At 40.0% G+C, this 18,038-nt stretch overlaps 1 protein-coding gene across 6 annotated transcripts in view; it reads right to left on the reverse strand.

Moving 5' to 3' along the window:
* phf3 (PHD finger protein 3) overlaps window positions 1–18,038 on the reverse strand; it is a 161,685-nt gene that overhangs the window by 41,631 nt on the left and 102,016 nt on the right. For all 6 annotated transcript variants that reach the window (XM_072558297.1, XM_072558273.1, XM_072558262.1 and 3 more), the window contains 2 exons: window positions 9,366–9,516; window positions 2,113–2,269 (listed from right to left, as the gene is read on the reverse strand). In XM_072558297.1, coding sequence (XP_072414398.1) covers window positions 2,113–2,269; window positions 9,366–9,516 — 308 coding nt within the window. The remainder of the gene's footprint in view (window positions 1–2,112; window positions 2,270–9,365; window positions 9,517–18,038) is intronic.

Here is an 18,038-nt window from a genome sequence, read left to right on the forward strand (position 1 = left end):
GGAGCAGTGCCCAAAAGTTAGTGCTTCCAAATAAACCTGTTGGACTATAATTTGGTGTTGTGTGATTTCTACCTTTGTCCAACCCAGTCCAACACCGACTCCTCCACATCATTGCTTCTCAAAGATTGCCGTGACACAGAGTGCTGTGCTAAACCAGCATGACAGCAAACAGTGTTGAATTCTAGGATCGACTATCTACAATCGCATCCACATCCAAGCATGCTTTTTAAGCGACAGCCAGAGGTATCAGTAAAAACGTCAAGTGCTAGCATTCTTCCACTCCAGAACTGCACAATGAGTTAACACCAATTGTCATTATGCCTCCCTCAAACCCACATTTTGAAAGCTAATTAGAGGTCACTCTCTTTGATTTTAGAAATCATCCTGAGAAACCTAACCTTCCACATTTACCCAAAAATAAATTCTCTTTATGCTCAACCTCTGCAACCAACAATAAACAAGAGTCTGTCGAGTAATTCTAAGCTGTATTTTGGAATCAGCAGACCAAAACTACCAGTAAGACAGCATCAACTTCTGTGCAATTTTTCATAATTTTCTGTAAAGAAAATCCCTTGAAATATTGGTAATTCTAAGTTAAAAACAAATAAAGAAAAAGGCTTAACTATTCACTTCTGATAAGAAATAAAACTGATCACAATGCAAGTTCACACTATATACAAAATATGATGTTGGAGCTGGGATACTTCATGCACATTAAAGTGTAGCTAAAAACTGGATATCAGGATATAGGGAAAGCATGTACCATTACACTTGATACTTGCCAATTGAACTGTAATCAAAGAAACCTATAAGTTCAAATCATGGTGAGGGAATGCTAGGGAGGGGGGTTGGTGGTGGTGGTGGTATCAAGAAAGCAAAGAGTGACTTGAAACATTGTGTTTCTCACTTGACAGCTGCTGCCACATCGGCTGAGATTTTATAGCTCTTTCTGTTCTTATTTCAGATTTCCAGCATCTGCACAATTTTGCTTTATAAAAGAAAAGCAAGCTTGCATTTATAGAATGCTTTTCACAGGAGATCCTAACACCAATTTATAGCCACCCATGTACTTTTGAAATATAATCACTGTGGTCAATTTGAAAATGTGAGAGCAAACTTGTACGTAATAACAAGATAATTTCTTTCAGTGGTAAGGAAAAAATATTGACCACATAACAAGATATAACCACCTTGCCTTTCTTCAAAATAGTGCCATGGGATTGTTCACATTCACCTGAGGGTCTCAGTTTAAAATCTCATTCAAATGATGGCATGCCCAACAATGCCACATTCTCTCAGTACTTCACAGGAGTATAAACCTGCGAAGTAACTGTGCGATCTTCTAAGTCTGGGGTAAATGTGCTACTAACTGAAACATAGCTGACACTGCAGAAGAAATGGAAATAGAATTTGTTCACTGATTCAGGAGGGGCATGTGCAGGCATAAGACTGAGGAAAGAATGTGCCTTGAATGGAATAACATAAGTGATCTGTTACAAGAATACAAGACAGTTAACTATATGGTAACAGTATCAAAATAGCAAATCTGGAAAAAATGAAGTTGCATGACTTGGTCAACGGGAAAGAGGATTTCAGACTGGTGGTCACTGGGAAAGAAAATTTCAAATGGGTTCAAAGCAAATTTAGGAATGGTATCAGAAAGATAGTTTTTACAATGGATAATCAACAAGTGGGATGGACTTTCAAACACAGTAACTGGGCAATCATCTAATAATTGAATTAATTTCACAGTAAGTCACTTTTAAGGTCTATGTGGATGAATGACTAAGGATGAAATAGCATCCAATATTATCTTGTGAAAATGATGAGTTTAATATTAGCATTAGTCAATAAGCTCATTGCACCTGATAAATAACTTAGTCTATATTTCACACGGATATCTGCCAACACAAACTGAAACAAAATATATTTCGTCTGTTTAAGACATTGTAACATAGGAAACAGAAAAATAAAACTGACATGAATCCAAACATCTAAAGTCAACTTTGAAGAACTCGATTCCATAATATTAATCTTACAAATAAGTGCTCAAAATTCAGCATAAAGCAACTTTCTCTTTCAATTTTTTTGGAATAATTGCTATTTACATACTTGATTTTTTGGATCTTTGAGGTTAAACATCAAACTTCTGTATTTGCTTTTATATTTAGTATCAGTGTCTCCATAAAAAGAAAATAGTTTTCTTTCAATCCTGGCTGCAACCTTTGTTGCTCGCTCCTCTGGAACTTTCAAATCCGATTCTGAGAGCCTGAACAAAAGTAAAATGTGTTTCATTGTTAATATAGCCATAATTATAAAGTTAGTAATGGGCAATATTGTATTTCTTATGAGACTTAACACGGAGAATCATAGAATCAAACAGCACTGTCGGCTGCTCCACCCATTGTGTCAAAGAGCTATCTAATTTAATTCCATTCCCTGATCTTCCAGCATTGCCCACCCTTCCCCCTTTAATCCCTTCAATTTATTTTAAATGATGTTGAATCGACATTCACCATGTTTTCAGCAGTGCAATCCACGTGCAACAACCCTCGACATATTGTTTTCTTCCAGTGACCTTAAGTTCTTTCAAATGGAAACATTTCTCTTGATTTATTCTATCAAGACCTTTCATTGAACACCTCCATCAAATTTCTCTTTAATCCCACTCATTTGTTCTCTCTCAACATAACTCTTGCAAGCCTGGTACCATTCCAATTAAATTTATGGTCACTGTATAATAATTGAATATTAATAATGCTTGGTTGATAGGCAGTAACTGGAGATTAATTCAATCTTCAAGAGAAAGCAGCAATCAAACTGTCAGTGTCAGATGAGGTGGTGTTTGTAAGATAGATATTCTACAAATTGCAGTACAAAGAAGTCTGTAACGATTGGGTTTCAGCTCTATCCCTCATTACCCGATTTTGTGAAAAATGCTGCATGTAGCCTTCCTTAATATTTTGATATCATTCCTGAAGTTTGGCACCCAAGATTAGACACAATACTTGAGTTGAGGTCTAACGAGAATTTTTAAATAATGAGCACAAATTCCATTGCTTCTGTACACTGTACTACTATATCTAAAACCAGGAAACACACATAACTGCATCAGATTTATCAAGAAATGTTAATCACATATTAAGAGCAAGCTCCAGATTTCAATGCTGACAGATTACAATCAAGAGTTCCGTCAGGAATACAGAATACACTTTAAATCTGACAAGTCCTTGTAGTGCAGGATAATGGGCAATGCAAACCATGCCCCTTTTTTCCACAGTGGTCAGGTGCCATATTGTGAGATTAAAACCACTTGGATCACAGACAGCCACTTTGACAGCTCCTGGAAAAGGTTTATGTAGTATGATAAGTGTAATGGTAGGGTGTCAGGTAAATAGGACATCAAGACACAAGGTGAGGAGGGGTCCAGGTAAGTGATTGTGTCTTTAGCGTAGGCTAGGGGAAGACCATCCCCGGGAGAGAAACAGATGTCAGGTCCTAGGGAGAGGGAGAGGGAGAGGTGCCCGTTTCAGTAGGACTGGGGTTGTTGGGACTCTTGGGAGAGATGGTGTCAGTTCCAGGGACCCAGGAGAGGAAGGGGACTTTAAGCTGGAGGGGGAGGGGTTTAAAATTCCAAGTAGTCTAACGGCCAATGGGAAACAAAGCAGCAGGTTAACCTCTATGGAGGTGGATTTAACTGTGTGGTAAAGTATGGGAAAAAAAAATGAACAGAAAGGAAAACTCAGGGGAGGGTATTAAAGCCTCTAGAACACAAAATAGGTCAGAGTGTTTGGAAAGGGTTAGGAATCAAACGTCAAGTACACCGGATAAAGGAATGACAATGAGAATAAGAAAGGTAAATTCAGGACTGAAGGCGTCATATTTCATATAGTGTGCGCATTCAGATAAGGTAAATGAGCTTGTGGCGCAGACTGAAATTGACAGGATGATGTGGTGGGCATCACAGAGTGGCTGCAAGGGATCAGGATTGGGAGCTAAATATCCAAGGATATACACCCTATCAAAAAGATAAGCAGGTGGGCAGAGGCAGTATGGCTGCCTTATCAGTAAGAAAAAAAATAAATTAATAACAAGACATGACTGAGGATCAGATGATGTAGAATCTGTGTGGATAGAGTTGAGGAACTGCAAAGGTAACGAAACCATAATGGAAGTTATGTGCAAACCTCCAAACAGTAGTCAGGACGTGGGGTGCAAGATACACTAGTAGATTGAAAAGGTGTGTAAGAAAAGCAAGGTTACAGTGATCATGGGGGATTTCAATATGCAGGTGGACTGGGAAAATCAGGTGGGCAGTAGATTGCAAGAAAGGAATTTGTGGAATGTTTACCAAATGGTTTTTTGTAGCACTCATGATGGAGCCAATGAGAGAACAGGCAATTCTAGTTTTAGTAATGTACAATGAGGTCGACTTGATAAGGGAGCTTAAGATGAAGAAACCCTGAGGAGGCAGTGACCATAATATTTTAGAATTTACCCTGAATTGACTGGGAAGACAAGCCTAGCTGGAAAGACAGTAGAACAGCAATGGCAGGAGTTTCTGGGAGCAATTCGGGAGATGCAGCAAAAGTTCATCCCTAGGAAAAAAAAGTATATTAAAGGGAGGATGTGGCAACCATGGCTGACAAGGGAAGTCAAGGACAGCATAAACGCAAAAGAGAAAGCATATGATGTGGCACAGGGCAGTGGGAAGCCAGAGGATTGGGAAGCCTACAGAGACCAACACAGGACAATTAAAAAATAAACAAAGAGAGATTAAATACGAGGGCAAACTAGCCAGCAATATAAAAGAAAATTGCAAGAGTTTCTTTAGATAAACCAAGGGCAAAAGTGGACACTGCGCCACTGTGGATGTGGTAATAGGGAACAAAGAAATGGCACAGGCACTGAACAAGTACTTTGAGTCAGTATTCACGGTGGAAGACATGAGTAATATGCCAAAAGTTAGAGTTGGGGGGACAGAGGTAAGTATGGTGGCTGTTACCAAGGAGACGTTGCTAGAAAATCTTTAAGATCTGAAAGTGGATAAATCACCTGGACCTGAGGGACTATACCCCATAGTTCTGAAGGAAATAACTGAAGAAATAGTGGAGGAATCACTGGAGTCAGAGTCATAGAGATGTACAGCATGGAAACAGACCCTTCGGTCCAACCCGTCCATGCCAACCAGATGTCCCAATCCAATTATGTCCCACCTGCCAGCACCTGGCCCATATTCCTCCAAACCCTTCCTATTCATATACCCATCCAAATGCCTCTTAAATGTTGCAATTGTACCAGCCTCCACCACATCCTCTGGCAGCTCATTTGTACACTTATCACCCTCTGCATGAAAAAGTTGCCCCGTAGGTCTCTTTTATATCTTTCCCCTCTCACCCTAAACCTATACCCTCTAGTTCTGGACTCCCCCACCCCAGGGAAAAGACTTTGCCTATTTATCCTATCCATGCCCCTCATAATTTTGTAAATCTCTATAAGGTTACTCCTCAGCCTCCGGCGCTCCAGGGAAAACAGCCCCAGCCTGTACAGCCTCTCCCTGTAGCTCAAATCCTCCAACCCTGGCAACATCCTTGTAAATCTTTTCTGAACCCTTTCAAGTTTCACAACATCTCTCCGATAGGAAGGAGACCAGAATTGCATGCAATATTCCAACAGTAGCCTAACCAATGTCCTGTACAGCCACATGCCCTCCCAACTACAGTACTAAATACTCTGATGAATAAAGGAAAGCATACCAAACACCTTCTTCACTATCCTATCTACCTGCGACTCCACTTTCAAGGAGCTATGAACGTGCACTTTGTTCAGCAACACTCCCTAGGACTTTACCATTACATGTATAAGTCCTGCTAAGATTTGCTTTCCCAAAATGCAGCACCTCGCATTTATCTGAATTAAACTCCATCTGCCACTTCTCAGCCCATTGGCCCATCTGGTCCAGATCCTGTTGTAATCGGAGGTAACCCTCTTCACTGTCCACTACACCTCCAATTTTGATGTCATCTGCAAACTTACTAACTGTACCTCTTATGCTCTCATTCAAATCATTTATGTAAATGACAAAAAGTAGAGGACCCAGCACCAATCCTTCTGGCACTCCACTGGTCACAGGCCTCAAGTACCTCTGTCTTCTACCTTTGAGCCAGTTCTGTATCCAAATGGCTAGTTCTCCCTGTATTCCATGAGATCTAACCTTGCTAATCAGTCTTCCATGGAGAAACTTGTCGAACACCTTACTGAAGTCCATATAGATCACATCTACTGCTCTGCCCTCATTAATCCTCTTTGTTACTTCTTCAAAAAACTCAATCAAGTTTGTGAGACATGATTTCCCACGCACAAAGCCACGTAACTAAGCTGAATCACTCCCGAGTCAGGGAGAGTTGCAGAGGACTGGAAAATCACGAAAGTAACCCCATCTTTAAAAAGGGTAAGTAACAGATGGCAAATTACTGGCTGATTAGCCTGACTTCAGTCATTGGTAAGATTTAGGAGTCCAATGTGAAGTTTCATCAAGGAGAGGTGATGCATGACAAATCTGTTAGAATTCTTTGAGGACATATGGGTAGGTTTGACTAAGAAGAACCAATGCACGTTAACTACTTGGACTTCCAGAAGGCCTTTGACAAGGTGCCGCACAGGAGACAGCTGACCAAGTTAACAGCCCACGGTGTTAGAGGCAAGGTACTGACCTGAATAAAGCATTGGCTGTCTGGCAGAAAGCAGAGAGTGGGGATAAAAGGGTCCTTCTCAGGATGGCAGCAGGTGACTAGCGGTGTTCCACAAGGCTCTGTGTTGGGACCACAACCTTTCTCTTTACACACTAATGAATTAGATGAAGGAACTGAGGGCATTTTGGCTTCGTTTGCAGATGATAAAACGTTAGGTGGAGGAAAGGGTAGCATTGAGGTGGCAGGGAGGCTGCAGAAAGATTTGAACAGGTTAGGAGAGTGGGCAAAGAAGTGGTAGATGGAATACAATGTGGCAATATGTGAGGTCATGCACTTTGGTAGGAAGAATAGAGGCATAGACAATTTTCTAAATGGGGAGAAATGTGAAGTTCAAAAGGACTTGGAAGTCCTAGTCCAGGATTCTCTTAAGGTAAACTTACAGGTTGAGTTGATAGTTAGGAAGGCAAATATAATGTTGACATTTATTTCAAAAGGACTAGAATATAAATGCAGGAATGTACTTGAGGCTTGATAAGGCTCTGGTCAGACCACATTTTAGAGTATTTTAAGCAATTTTGGGCCCCATACCTCAGGATGTAATGGCCCTTTTGCAGGTCCAGAGGAGGCTCATGAAAATGATCCTAGGAATGAAAGGCTTGACATATGAGGAACATTTGAGGACTGTGGGTTTATGCTCAATGGAGTTTAGAAGGATGACGCGGCATCTAATTGAAACTTACAGAATGCTGAACAGCCGGGTAGCGTGCAAGTTGGGAAGATGCTTCCATTAGGAAAGACTAGGACGCAAAGGCACAACCTTAGACCAAAGGGAAGGCCCTTTAGAACGAAGATGAGTATAAACTTCGTCAGCCAGAGGGTGGTGAATCTATAGAATTAATTGACATAGACGTTTGTGAAGGCCAGGTCCTCGGGTATATTTAAGACAGATTCTTGATTATCAAGGGGATCAAGGGTTACAGGGAGAAAGCAGGAGGATGGGATTGAGAAATTTATCAGCCATGATTGCATGGCAGAGCAGACCCAATGGGCCGAATGGTGTAATTTCTGCTCCTGTGTCTTATGGTCTCATAGGTTGCTGAATCCAGTGACAAAGGGTGAGGACTTTGGGTCTGGACCATTGTGGGAATGTTGGGACAAGTAGTAACTGGTTGGGTAACAGGTTCTTGTGAGCAGAGATGGGTGCTGGGTGCTGGGCACTGAGGAGTTTCAGTTCCAGCAGCAGGGATGTGGATGTCATATCCATAGGGAGATAGAAATGTCAAATCAAGGTCTGGAGGGTGTAAGTGGTCTGGTGGAGAGGTGATGGGGATATCTATACTAAGTTTAATAGTGGTGCCAGTTTAATAGCTACCCATGACTTCAAGTAATCATTGAACCTATCCTGAGTAATGATTTGCTTAATAGCAGTGCAGCCCTCCAAATTCAGCAATTTAAATGGACACTTTCAGATTGGCCCAGTGTAAGGGAATTACCCAGTGGAATTTTCAATATACCCAGGCAATACCTCATATGTTGAGAATTCTGCAGCGTCCTGAATTATCAGCACATCAGTAAATCCGAGCAATCCTTTTAAAATACCTTTAGAACTCATAGTCTTGTCCTGCATCGCTTACTTTATACTGTGTCTCCTCATTCTTCTAACCAAATCAAATCACTTCACACTTCTCTGGGTTAACTTTCATTTGTTACGTATCATTTGTCTGACTGTATCCTCTCAAAATGTGTGACTATCCTCATAATTTAGTTATTTCTTCATTTTGTGTCATCTGCAAGCTTTTACATTATGCCCTCATACCCAAATCTAGGTTATTTATATTAAAAAGAGCAGTGATCCCAATGGGAGCACCATTTCAATCTTCCCAGTTTGAAAAACACTTGTTCTTTGCCTTCTACTACTTAGCCAATTTTGTATCAGTGCAACCTTTAATCCCTTGAGGTACAATTTTGCGAGGACATCAATTATATGGCATTTTATTTAACTTACGAGTTTGTTGCATTCAACCCTCATCACCTTTAATGTCATTGGAATACTTGATTTTAAGGAGGTTAGTCCCTCAGCCATACATGTATTAAGTATGCCAAAAGATCAGGTGCACATCTCTCAAGCTATGAAGAAGAGTCTTGAGAATTTAACAATACATAATTTATTTTTCTGTGATGGTTGATATGCTGGATAGAGCTTTCCTCCTCCTATGCTCGCCAACGCTTATGTTTCTTCCCACACAAAGGCAGAAAATCAATTGCTCCTGTTGATGTATACGTATGGATTAAAACTATTTTTACAATAATAGTGCTGTTTTCCTTCAGTAACTGGCATTGCCCATTAAAGGTTACGCTCGAGGTCTTTACAATTTATGGTGACTAGCAACAAAACACATCATAACAAATACTTAAACTTAAAAAAAGATCATTTAAGATAAAGAAATGATAAAAACCAAACACTTACTGAACTTTTCAACAATGGCACAGTTTTGACAGACAATTTTACTATAATTTAACTGGATACCATTACAAATGGGCAAGAAATATTACTGCACCAAGGCTGCCTTCTCACCTTGGGTTTTTGCCTTCAGTTTCTAAAGAAAATAAAGATAATCTGATCTTATTCTAACAGCTTTGAAAAAATGCCAACCAAATTTGTTTCAATTGTACCTTTTTGCCAAAATATCCATCAGAGAATGCCGGACATTCTGTCTTATTTGCTCTACAGTAGGCTGAGGTGCAGTAGGGCTAGTTGGACCTGGTGCACTATTTGATCCTCCTTTCTCTGCTTTCTTCTTCACAGGTTGTTTGTCCTTTAAATCTGAAATAAATGTCAAAGAAAACACAATTAACATTGGTCTGAATTCTCTAAAACACAGGAGTACCTTTTTTAGATAAAAGTTGCATACAGGTTTATACAACTGCTTTCCCAGTCTGCCCCTAAGAATGACAAACACTCTGAGGAAGGGTGATACTCGAGTAAAATCCAAAAAAGGCAGTTAAGCCAATGGAATATTCATGACACAGACACAACCATAGAAAAACCATACCAGCACTTAATTGAAGTCAACAATACTGGCATTTTTATTAAAGCAATAGCAATTGAACGTCAAGATGTGGCAACAAACATCATTAATCATCCATTACTTTGTACCTCCTTATTTCATAAAACTCTTTTCTATGAGGAAACAAACTTAGATGTTCTAAGTATTCAGATACTAACCATCAGTTTTCTTTGAATTATTTTTATCCATTTAAATTATTTTCATGACAGGTATTATTCTGTAAGTACCCAAGAGATTCCTTTCTGTTTTGCCTAGAGTACTTCTCCAACATTTGAGTATATTTATAATGGCTATCTTGTCTGTCAGTACACATCATTGCCATGAAGAATTGGAGTTTTTAGATTTTTCTTCGCTCTTTTCCATCCATCTCTTTATCTGTTCACCTTGCAAAGCTGAACAGACATTTAATTTCTGCTTTTAAGTCATTGAAGATTCAGAAGAAACATACAGCACAAAATGCTGTGTTACCTCAGGATTTGAATTCCACCATAGCAGTTTGCAGAAATGAAATTCAATTAATAAAATCCAGAATATAAAGCTGGCCTTAGTAATAGTGGTCATGGCAATTATCATCAATTATTGTAAAAATGCAACTTATTCACTAATGATCTTTTCGGAAAGGTGATCTACTGTTCTCACCTTGTCTGGCTTACAAACGACTCCAGGCATACAGCAATGCACTTGACTCTTAAATGCCCTCTGAAATGGCTTAGCAAACTTCAAAGTTCAAGAGCAGTTAGAAATGGGCAACAAATGATGCAGCACATGTCTTTGATCTGTACGAGGAGAGTCTGCTGGGAAACCAAAACACCCACACATCCACACCTTGACAGTGTGTGGACATTCCGAATCAGCCCACCTTCAAGCAGCCAGCCAACAGATTTAACACTAGAGCAGGATAATCAAGCTTATGCCTCTTCTCCAATTCCTCACTTTGGGCTCTTGCTTTATTGGATAATTTGCCAGCTACAGTCAGTCGGTTCACCATCTCAGAATCCTAGTCCAGGTACAGATGGTCATAAGGACTGTTGGACTGAGAAGTCATGCCTCAACTCTCCAGATCAACAACAAAGGATCGTCCAGAGCCCAAATAAGATGGTCGGAGGGAATTTTAAAGTAGTCTCAAAATTCCATGGGTACAGCACAGAAACCATTTGGCCCAGCATGAATATACTAGCTCACTTAAGAATAATTCATCTAATGTCACTCTTTCATCTTCCTCCACCCCAGATCTGCACACTATTCCTTTTCAGATAATAATCCAATTGTAGCTTGAATGTCTGAGCTATACCTGCTGACAATACACTCAAGCAGTGCATTCCAGGTCCTCACCATTTAGGACACAAAAAGTTATCTCCTTGTCATAACTTGTTCTTTTGCCAATTTGTTTGTGCCTCTTATTCTTCATCCTCCCAGACAGGAGCAATTTCAGTCCAGAGACTTCATGAATTTTGAATACCTCTGTCAAATCTCCCCAAAATCTCCTCTCCTCTACAGAATCACCCAAACCTCTCTCATCTAATTATGTAACTGAAGTAACTCATTTCCCCAAGCCATTTTGATGATTTTTGTTTTTCTGCAACTTTTCAAACACTTCCACGTTCTTCAGAATGCAATTCCCTGAACTGATGTAACAAGGTCAAATCAGAACTTTACAAAGGTTCTTAAAGGTAACTTCCATGCTTTTGTACTCTATTCCCCTACTAAAAAAAAGAAAGCCATTTATTCTACGACTGCTCTTTGCACCTCTTTCTATTTATACACTTCACTTCATAATACCAAAAGTGAGTCAATTCACATTTCTCTGCACTAAATTACACCTGCTACTTGTCCACTAATCCCATCAACTAGTCAAATGTTCTTTTGAAGTTTTTCTATATCCTATTCTCAGTTTATAATATGGTTCTATTTTATAGTTTCGAGAAATTTCAAGATTCCACCCTCGACAGAAAGGTCTGGTAAACAAGGTCTGGGGAACTCCACTATTAGCTTTCCACCATTCTTAGAATTAACTGCTACCACTATTTGCTGTCATGCAATAAATTTCATACCCGTGACACTCCTGTCTCTTATTCTTTGAGCAAATCTGCTGTGCAGTATTTTATGAAACACTCTATTAAAACCATCTGCCTCAAAACTGTAACAGATAGACCTTTTCCATTAAAAATTCAATATTTTTATTATAAAACCTTGAATTCAAGAAGATTAGCATCTGTCCAGGAGTAGACTTCAACTTGCCATTGAGAGTTCAATAAAAACACTTGCCACAATTCTTGTTGTCAAAACCCCGCTTTTCAATGAATGCTGCATCCCTTTGGTCTGGCTGCCACAGCACAGGTACTTCTTGCAGTTTTCCTCCCAGCATGACAAGGTTCAGACCTCCAGTCATGGGAAAGATGTGTAGTGTAGGATAGTGCACAAAGGAAATTGTGATGTCAGGTTGTTTAGTGGATTACGATGAACAAACCAGATAACCAGCCAAGTAGAAAATTATTGGTGTTCCTCCAAATCTGCAGTTATCCTTCTCATTCCATCTTGAGCTGAGGACAAAATTTTGACATTTGACATGACAAAACACACCATTGTCCCCTACACCTGTACAATCATCAATTTGGGTGGACCTCATAAATCTCACTGCATTCTTATCTAATGGTAACTAGAGAATCACCACAATGGCCTGTCTTCTCCTTACACACCATTACCTCTCCTGAGGTTCTATTTTTGACAGCTTATTTCCGATCCAAATACTATTCCTCTAACATGATTTTTTTTAAAAAATGCTAGTTTTCACATGTACATAGAGGATTCCAAACTCTCTCAATCATTACTGCTCCATCAGTCCTCAAACTCTTGTCAGTGCCCAGTACCAGATGAGCATAAATTTCATCTAATTGAAAGGCGAAAGTAATTGTCTCCTATTTAGTTGCAAACTCCTCTCAATAACCAAATTCATTTTTTTCTGTCATCTGAGACTAACAATATCTTTAGCAAGCTCATCAAGTTTGACCCAGAGATGTGCATCTGATCACCTCTCCCCAACATCAAGATTATCTATTTCCACTGCTATTGCATCACCTGACTCCAACTCAACCTCAGTTTCTGTTGCTCAAATTTTCATGCATTACTGTTTTATCTCCAAACATGTTTGTTCCAAACTCTTCTGACACCTACCCCTTCCCTTCCATACTCAATCCTCAATATAACTGAGATAATATAAAACTATTGATCATATCCAAATTTGCACCACGTCACTCACTGGTTCCCAATTAAGCTACACTTTTCAAATTCTTCCTTGGTCTTGCCCATCCACATTGAATTTCCTGCAGTCTTCAAACCACCTGATCTATCTGCATTCTAATTCTACCCTCCTGAACTTGCTAGATTTCAATTATTCAAACATTGGTGGCAACACCAACACCTTCTTGCATTCTCTGCCTTCTTATATTCTTTATTACTTTATTACTTTATTCATTTAAGCCACTCCTTAAAACCTACCTTGCTGACCAAGTTTATAGTCATCTATCCTAATATCTCCATTTGTGGTTCAATCACTTTTTGTCTTTCTAAAGCAATTAAATCTCATTTGTTTCATAATGAGTGCTGTATTACACTAATTACAAAAGTAGAATGGGTGCAGGACAAAGGGAGCCCATCGTGTAGGTGCTGCTCTCTGAAGGAGCAATTCACCTCGTGGCACTATTGCCATCATATCCCCATTGTCATGCACATTGTTTCTTTTCAGATAACAATCCACTTCTCTTCTGAAAGTGTCAACTAATTCAGCCCCCACCAGATATTCAAGCAGTGCATTCCAGATCTTAACCATTCTCTATTTGACCCAGAGATGTGCATCTGACCACCTCTCCCCAACATCAAGATTATCTATTTCCACTGCTATTTTGTAAATTATCTTGAATGCCTTTGGATTCTTGATCATTCCAGCAATGGGACCCAATTTTCCCCTTCTATCTATCCAGAAATCTAATTTTGAATTATGTCTCCAATCCACCTTTTATTCAAAAACAACAGTTCCAATTTATTCGGAGATTCAAAGAGTCATACAACATGAAAACCAACTCTTCCATCCAACCAGTCCATGCTGATCATAATCCCAAACTAAACTAGTTTGCCTGCCAGCTAGCGCTTGGTCCATATCCCTCCAACCATTTCTTATTCATATACTTATTCAAATGTCTTTTAAACATTGTAACTGTACCTGCATCGACCACTTCCCTTGGAAGTTCGTTCCACATAAACCACTCTGTAAAAAATGTTGCCCCTCATTTCTTTTCAAAACGTTTTTCCTGTCACCTTAAAAATATGCTCCAGTCTTGAGATCCCCCATCCTAGGGAAAAGACATCTGCCCATTCACTTTATCTATACCCCAATGATTTTATAAACTTCTATGTGGACAACCCTCAACCTCCTACATTCCAGTGAAAAAAGTCACAACCTATCCAGCCTCTCCTTATAATTCAAACCCTCCATTCTTGGTAACATCCTGGTAAATCTTTTCTGAACCTTCTCCAACTTAATCATATTCTTCCTACAACAGGCCAACCAGAATTGCACACAGTACTTCAGAAGAGACCTCACCAACGTCCTAGACAACCTCAACATTACATCCCAACTCCTATACTCAAAAGCAAGGAAGGCAAGTATGCTAACAGCTTTTTTATCCACCCTGTCTACACGTGATGCAAACTTCGAAAATTATGTACCTGAACCCGGAAACGGCTCTGTTCTACAACACTACCTAAGGCCCTACTCTAATTGTACAAGTCCTGTCCCTGTTTGTTTTATCAAAGTGCAATACCTTGCATTTATCCAAATTAAAGTCCACCTGCCACTCCTCGGCCCACTGACTGAATTGATCAATTCTCTAATCTTAGATAAGCACTAACCACTAAATCATCAATTTTGATGTCATCCACAAACCAATTGATCATGTCTTCTATATTCTCATCTAAATTATTTATATAAATGACAAAAGTAGACCTATCACTGATCCACGTAGAATACCGCTGGTAATAGGCCTCTAGTCCAAAAAACAACTCTCCACCATTCTGTCTCCAGCCATTAAGCCAATCTTGTATCCAATTTGCAAGTTCACTCTGAATTCCACATGGAACCTAATGAAAGACTTGACTAAAGTCCAAGTAAAGAAAGTCTAACACGCCGCCCTCAATCTTCTTGATGACTTAAAAAGCTCAAACTAGTTTGAGAGATATGATTTTGCTCACACAAAACTATGCTGACTATCCCTTATCGTTCCTTGCTTCTCCAAATGTGTAAAAATCTTATCTTTCAGAATCACATCCAACAGCTTATCCACTGAAGTCAGACTCACGGGTCTATAGTTCCCAGGCTTTTCCCTACATCCCTTCTTAAAGAAGTTCTACACACCTAGAAACATTTGATTTATTTCCTGCACCATAATGCTGCCATATCCTGTCCAATGTGTACCTTGACTCAAATCAGCCATTTTATTCATGCTAGAAGAAACCAAAAGGCGTTTCCACTTTTAGGGATCTATGTTACATAGATTGAAGCTTCAGGTCATCTTGGAGTTCTTCAGTCAACTGATTACTTTCTTCTATGAAGGATAAACAGCTCCTTAGACAGCCTCTCTGGGCAGGGTCCTGACAAAAAAATGGACCCTCTGCAGTGATGCTCAACTCTTTGGGCCTCCTCTTGTGAGGACCAATCTCTTCAATATCATTTTAAAAAGTAATCATAGAATTGTAGAGTCATAGAGATGTACAGCATGGAAACAGACGCTTCGGTCCAACCCGTCCATGCCGAACAGATATCCCAACCCAATCTAGTCCAACCTGCCAGCACCCGGCCCATATCCCTCCAAACACTTCCTATTCATATACCCATCCAAATGCCTCTTAAATGTTGCAATTGTACCAGCCTCCACCACTTCCTCTGGCAGCTCATTCCATACACATACTACCCTCTGCGTGAAAAGGTTGCCCCTTAGGTCTCTCTTATATCTTTCCCTACTGACCCTAAACCAATGCCCTCTAGTTCTGGACTCCCCGACCCCAGGGAAAAGACTTTGCCTATTTATCCTATCCATGCCCCTCATAATTTTGTAAACCTCTATAAGGTCACCCCTCAACCTCCGACGCTCCAGAGAAAACAGCCCCAGCCTCTCCCTGTAGCGCAGATCCTCCAACCCTGGCAACATCCTTGTAAGTCTTTTCTGAACCCTTTCAAGTTTCACAACATCTTTCCGATAGGAAGGAGACCAGAATTACACACAATATTCCAACAGTGGCCTAACCAATGTCCTGTACAGCTACAACATGACCTCCCAACTCCTGTACTCAATACTCTGACAAATAAAAGAAAGCATACCAAACACCTTCTTCACTATCCTATCTACCTGCGACTCCACTTTCAAGGAGCTATGACCCTGTACTCCAAGGTCTCTTTGTTCAGCAACACTCCCTAGGACCTTACCATTAAGTGTATAAGTCCTGCTAAGATTTGCATTCCCAAAATGCAGCACCTCGCATTTATCTGAATTAAACTCCATCTGCCACTTCTCAGCCCATTGGCCCATCTGGTCCAGATCCTGTTGTAATCTGAGGTAACCCTCTTCACTGTCCACTACACCTCCAATTTTGGTGTCATCTGCAAACTTACTAACTGTACCTCTTATGCTCTCATCCAAATCATTTATGTAAATGACAAAAAGTAGAGGACCCAGCACCGATCCTTGTGGTACTCCACTGGTCACATGTCTCCAGTTTGAAAAACAACCCTCCACCACCACCCTCTGTCGTCTACCTTTGAGCCAGTTCTGTATCCAAATGGCTAGTACTCCCCGTATTCCATGAGATCTAACCTTGCTAATCAGTCTCCCATGGGATCCTTGTTGAATGCCTTACTGAAGTCCATATAGATCATATCTACCGCTCTGCCCTCATCAATCCTCTTTGTAACTTCTTCAAAAAACTCAATCAAGTTTGTGAGACATGATTTCCCACGCACAAAGCCATGTTGACTATCACTGACAAACTTTCAGTTTTCCATGTTACTTTGCACATGTACAAGTTCTAGAGGTTGTTGTTAACATGAAGAGAATAATGGTGGCAAACACTGAAAATTGTATCATGATTACCACAGCAAAATCAGGACCAGGACAGCTGTCAGCACTGTACCTCACATTCTCACAATCCAAAGGAGCAATGGTTTTGTTTTTTGTTTGAGGTGTTATATTTTTATTCTGAACCCCTCAAAATTTTTGACAAACAGATGAAGTTTGAATAGGTGCTTGTTACTGTTGGACATTACCAATAATCCTTCTTTGACAAGCAATTTGAAAGGAGAGTGTCAGTGCATTGAATGTTTACCCCCAGTTTAATTTCCATTATAATCAAACACTAAGAGGGAAATATATATCTGGAGGACATCAAATGTGGAAATTAAATCAATAGATAGTGATTGTGATAGCAGGTTTGGTGTCAAAGGCCTAATTGTTTAAGATGAGATCATAAAGATATGAAAAAACAAAGTGTAAAATCCAAAGGTCAAAAATCAAATCTAAGAAAGCAAAAAAAAAGGATAGTTTAAAAGGAAGTAAAACCACAAAAGTGTGACTATTTGCTCAGTACAGGAGACTTTTCTTTCCTTATTCATAGGATGCAAATACGTCAATCTAGACCAGCATTAACTCTGCATTCAAAAGATCATTCTTCCCCCATTTCAGACAAACTCCAGTAGAATGCCACCACCAGACACATCTTCCTCTCACTTCCCCTTTCTGCATTTCACAGGGAATGTTCCCTTCAGGACACCAGAGTGCAACACCTGCTCCATCACGTTCTCCCTGCTCACATTCCAAAGGCCTGAATAGTCTTTCCAGGTGAAACAATATTTCACCTATACCTCCTTCAATCTTGTGTACTGTATTCGCTGTACCCAAAGTGGCCTACTCTACATTGGAGAAACCAAATGCAGACTGGGTGACTGCTTTGTGGAACATTTCCAGTCTGTGCACAAGCATTACCCTGACCTTCCAGTAGCTGGTCATTTTAACACAGCATTCTGCTCGCATACCCACATGTCGGTCCTTGGCCTGCTGCAGCGTTCAAGTGAAACACAGCACAAACTGGAGGAACAACATCTCAGCTTCAGACTAGGCACTTTACAGCTTTCTGGACTTAATACTGAGCTCAATGCCTTTAAATTGTGAACCATTTATTTTAGCTTGTTATCACGTCCTTGTCTCCCCACCCCTCTTACCATCCTTTCAAGTCT

The sequence above is a fragment of the Chiloscyllium punctatum genome, chromosome 3 (assembly GCF_047496795.1).
Source record: "Chiloscyllium punctatum isolate Juve2018m chromosome 3, sChiPun1.3, whole genome shotgun sequence".
Classification (NCBI taxonomy): domain Eukaryota; kingdom Metazoa; phylum Chordata; class Chondrichthyes; order Orectolobiformes; family Hemiscylliidae; genus Chiloscyllium; species Chiloscyllium punctatum.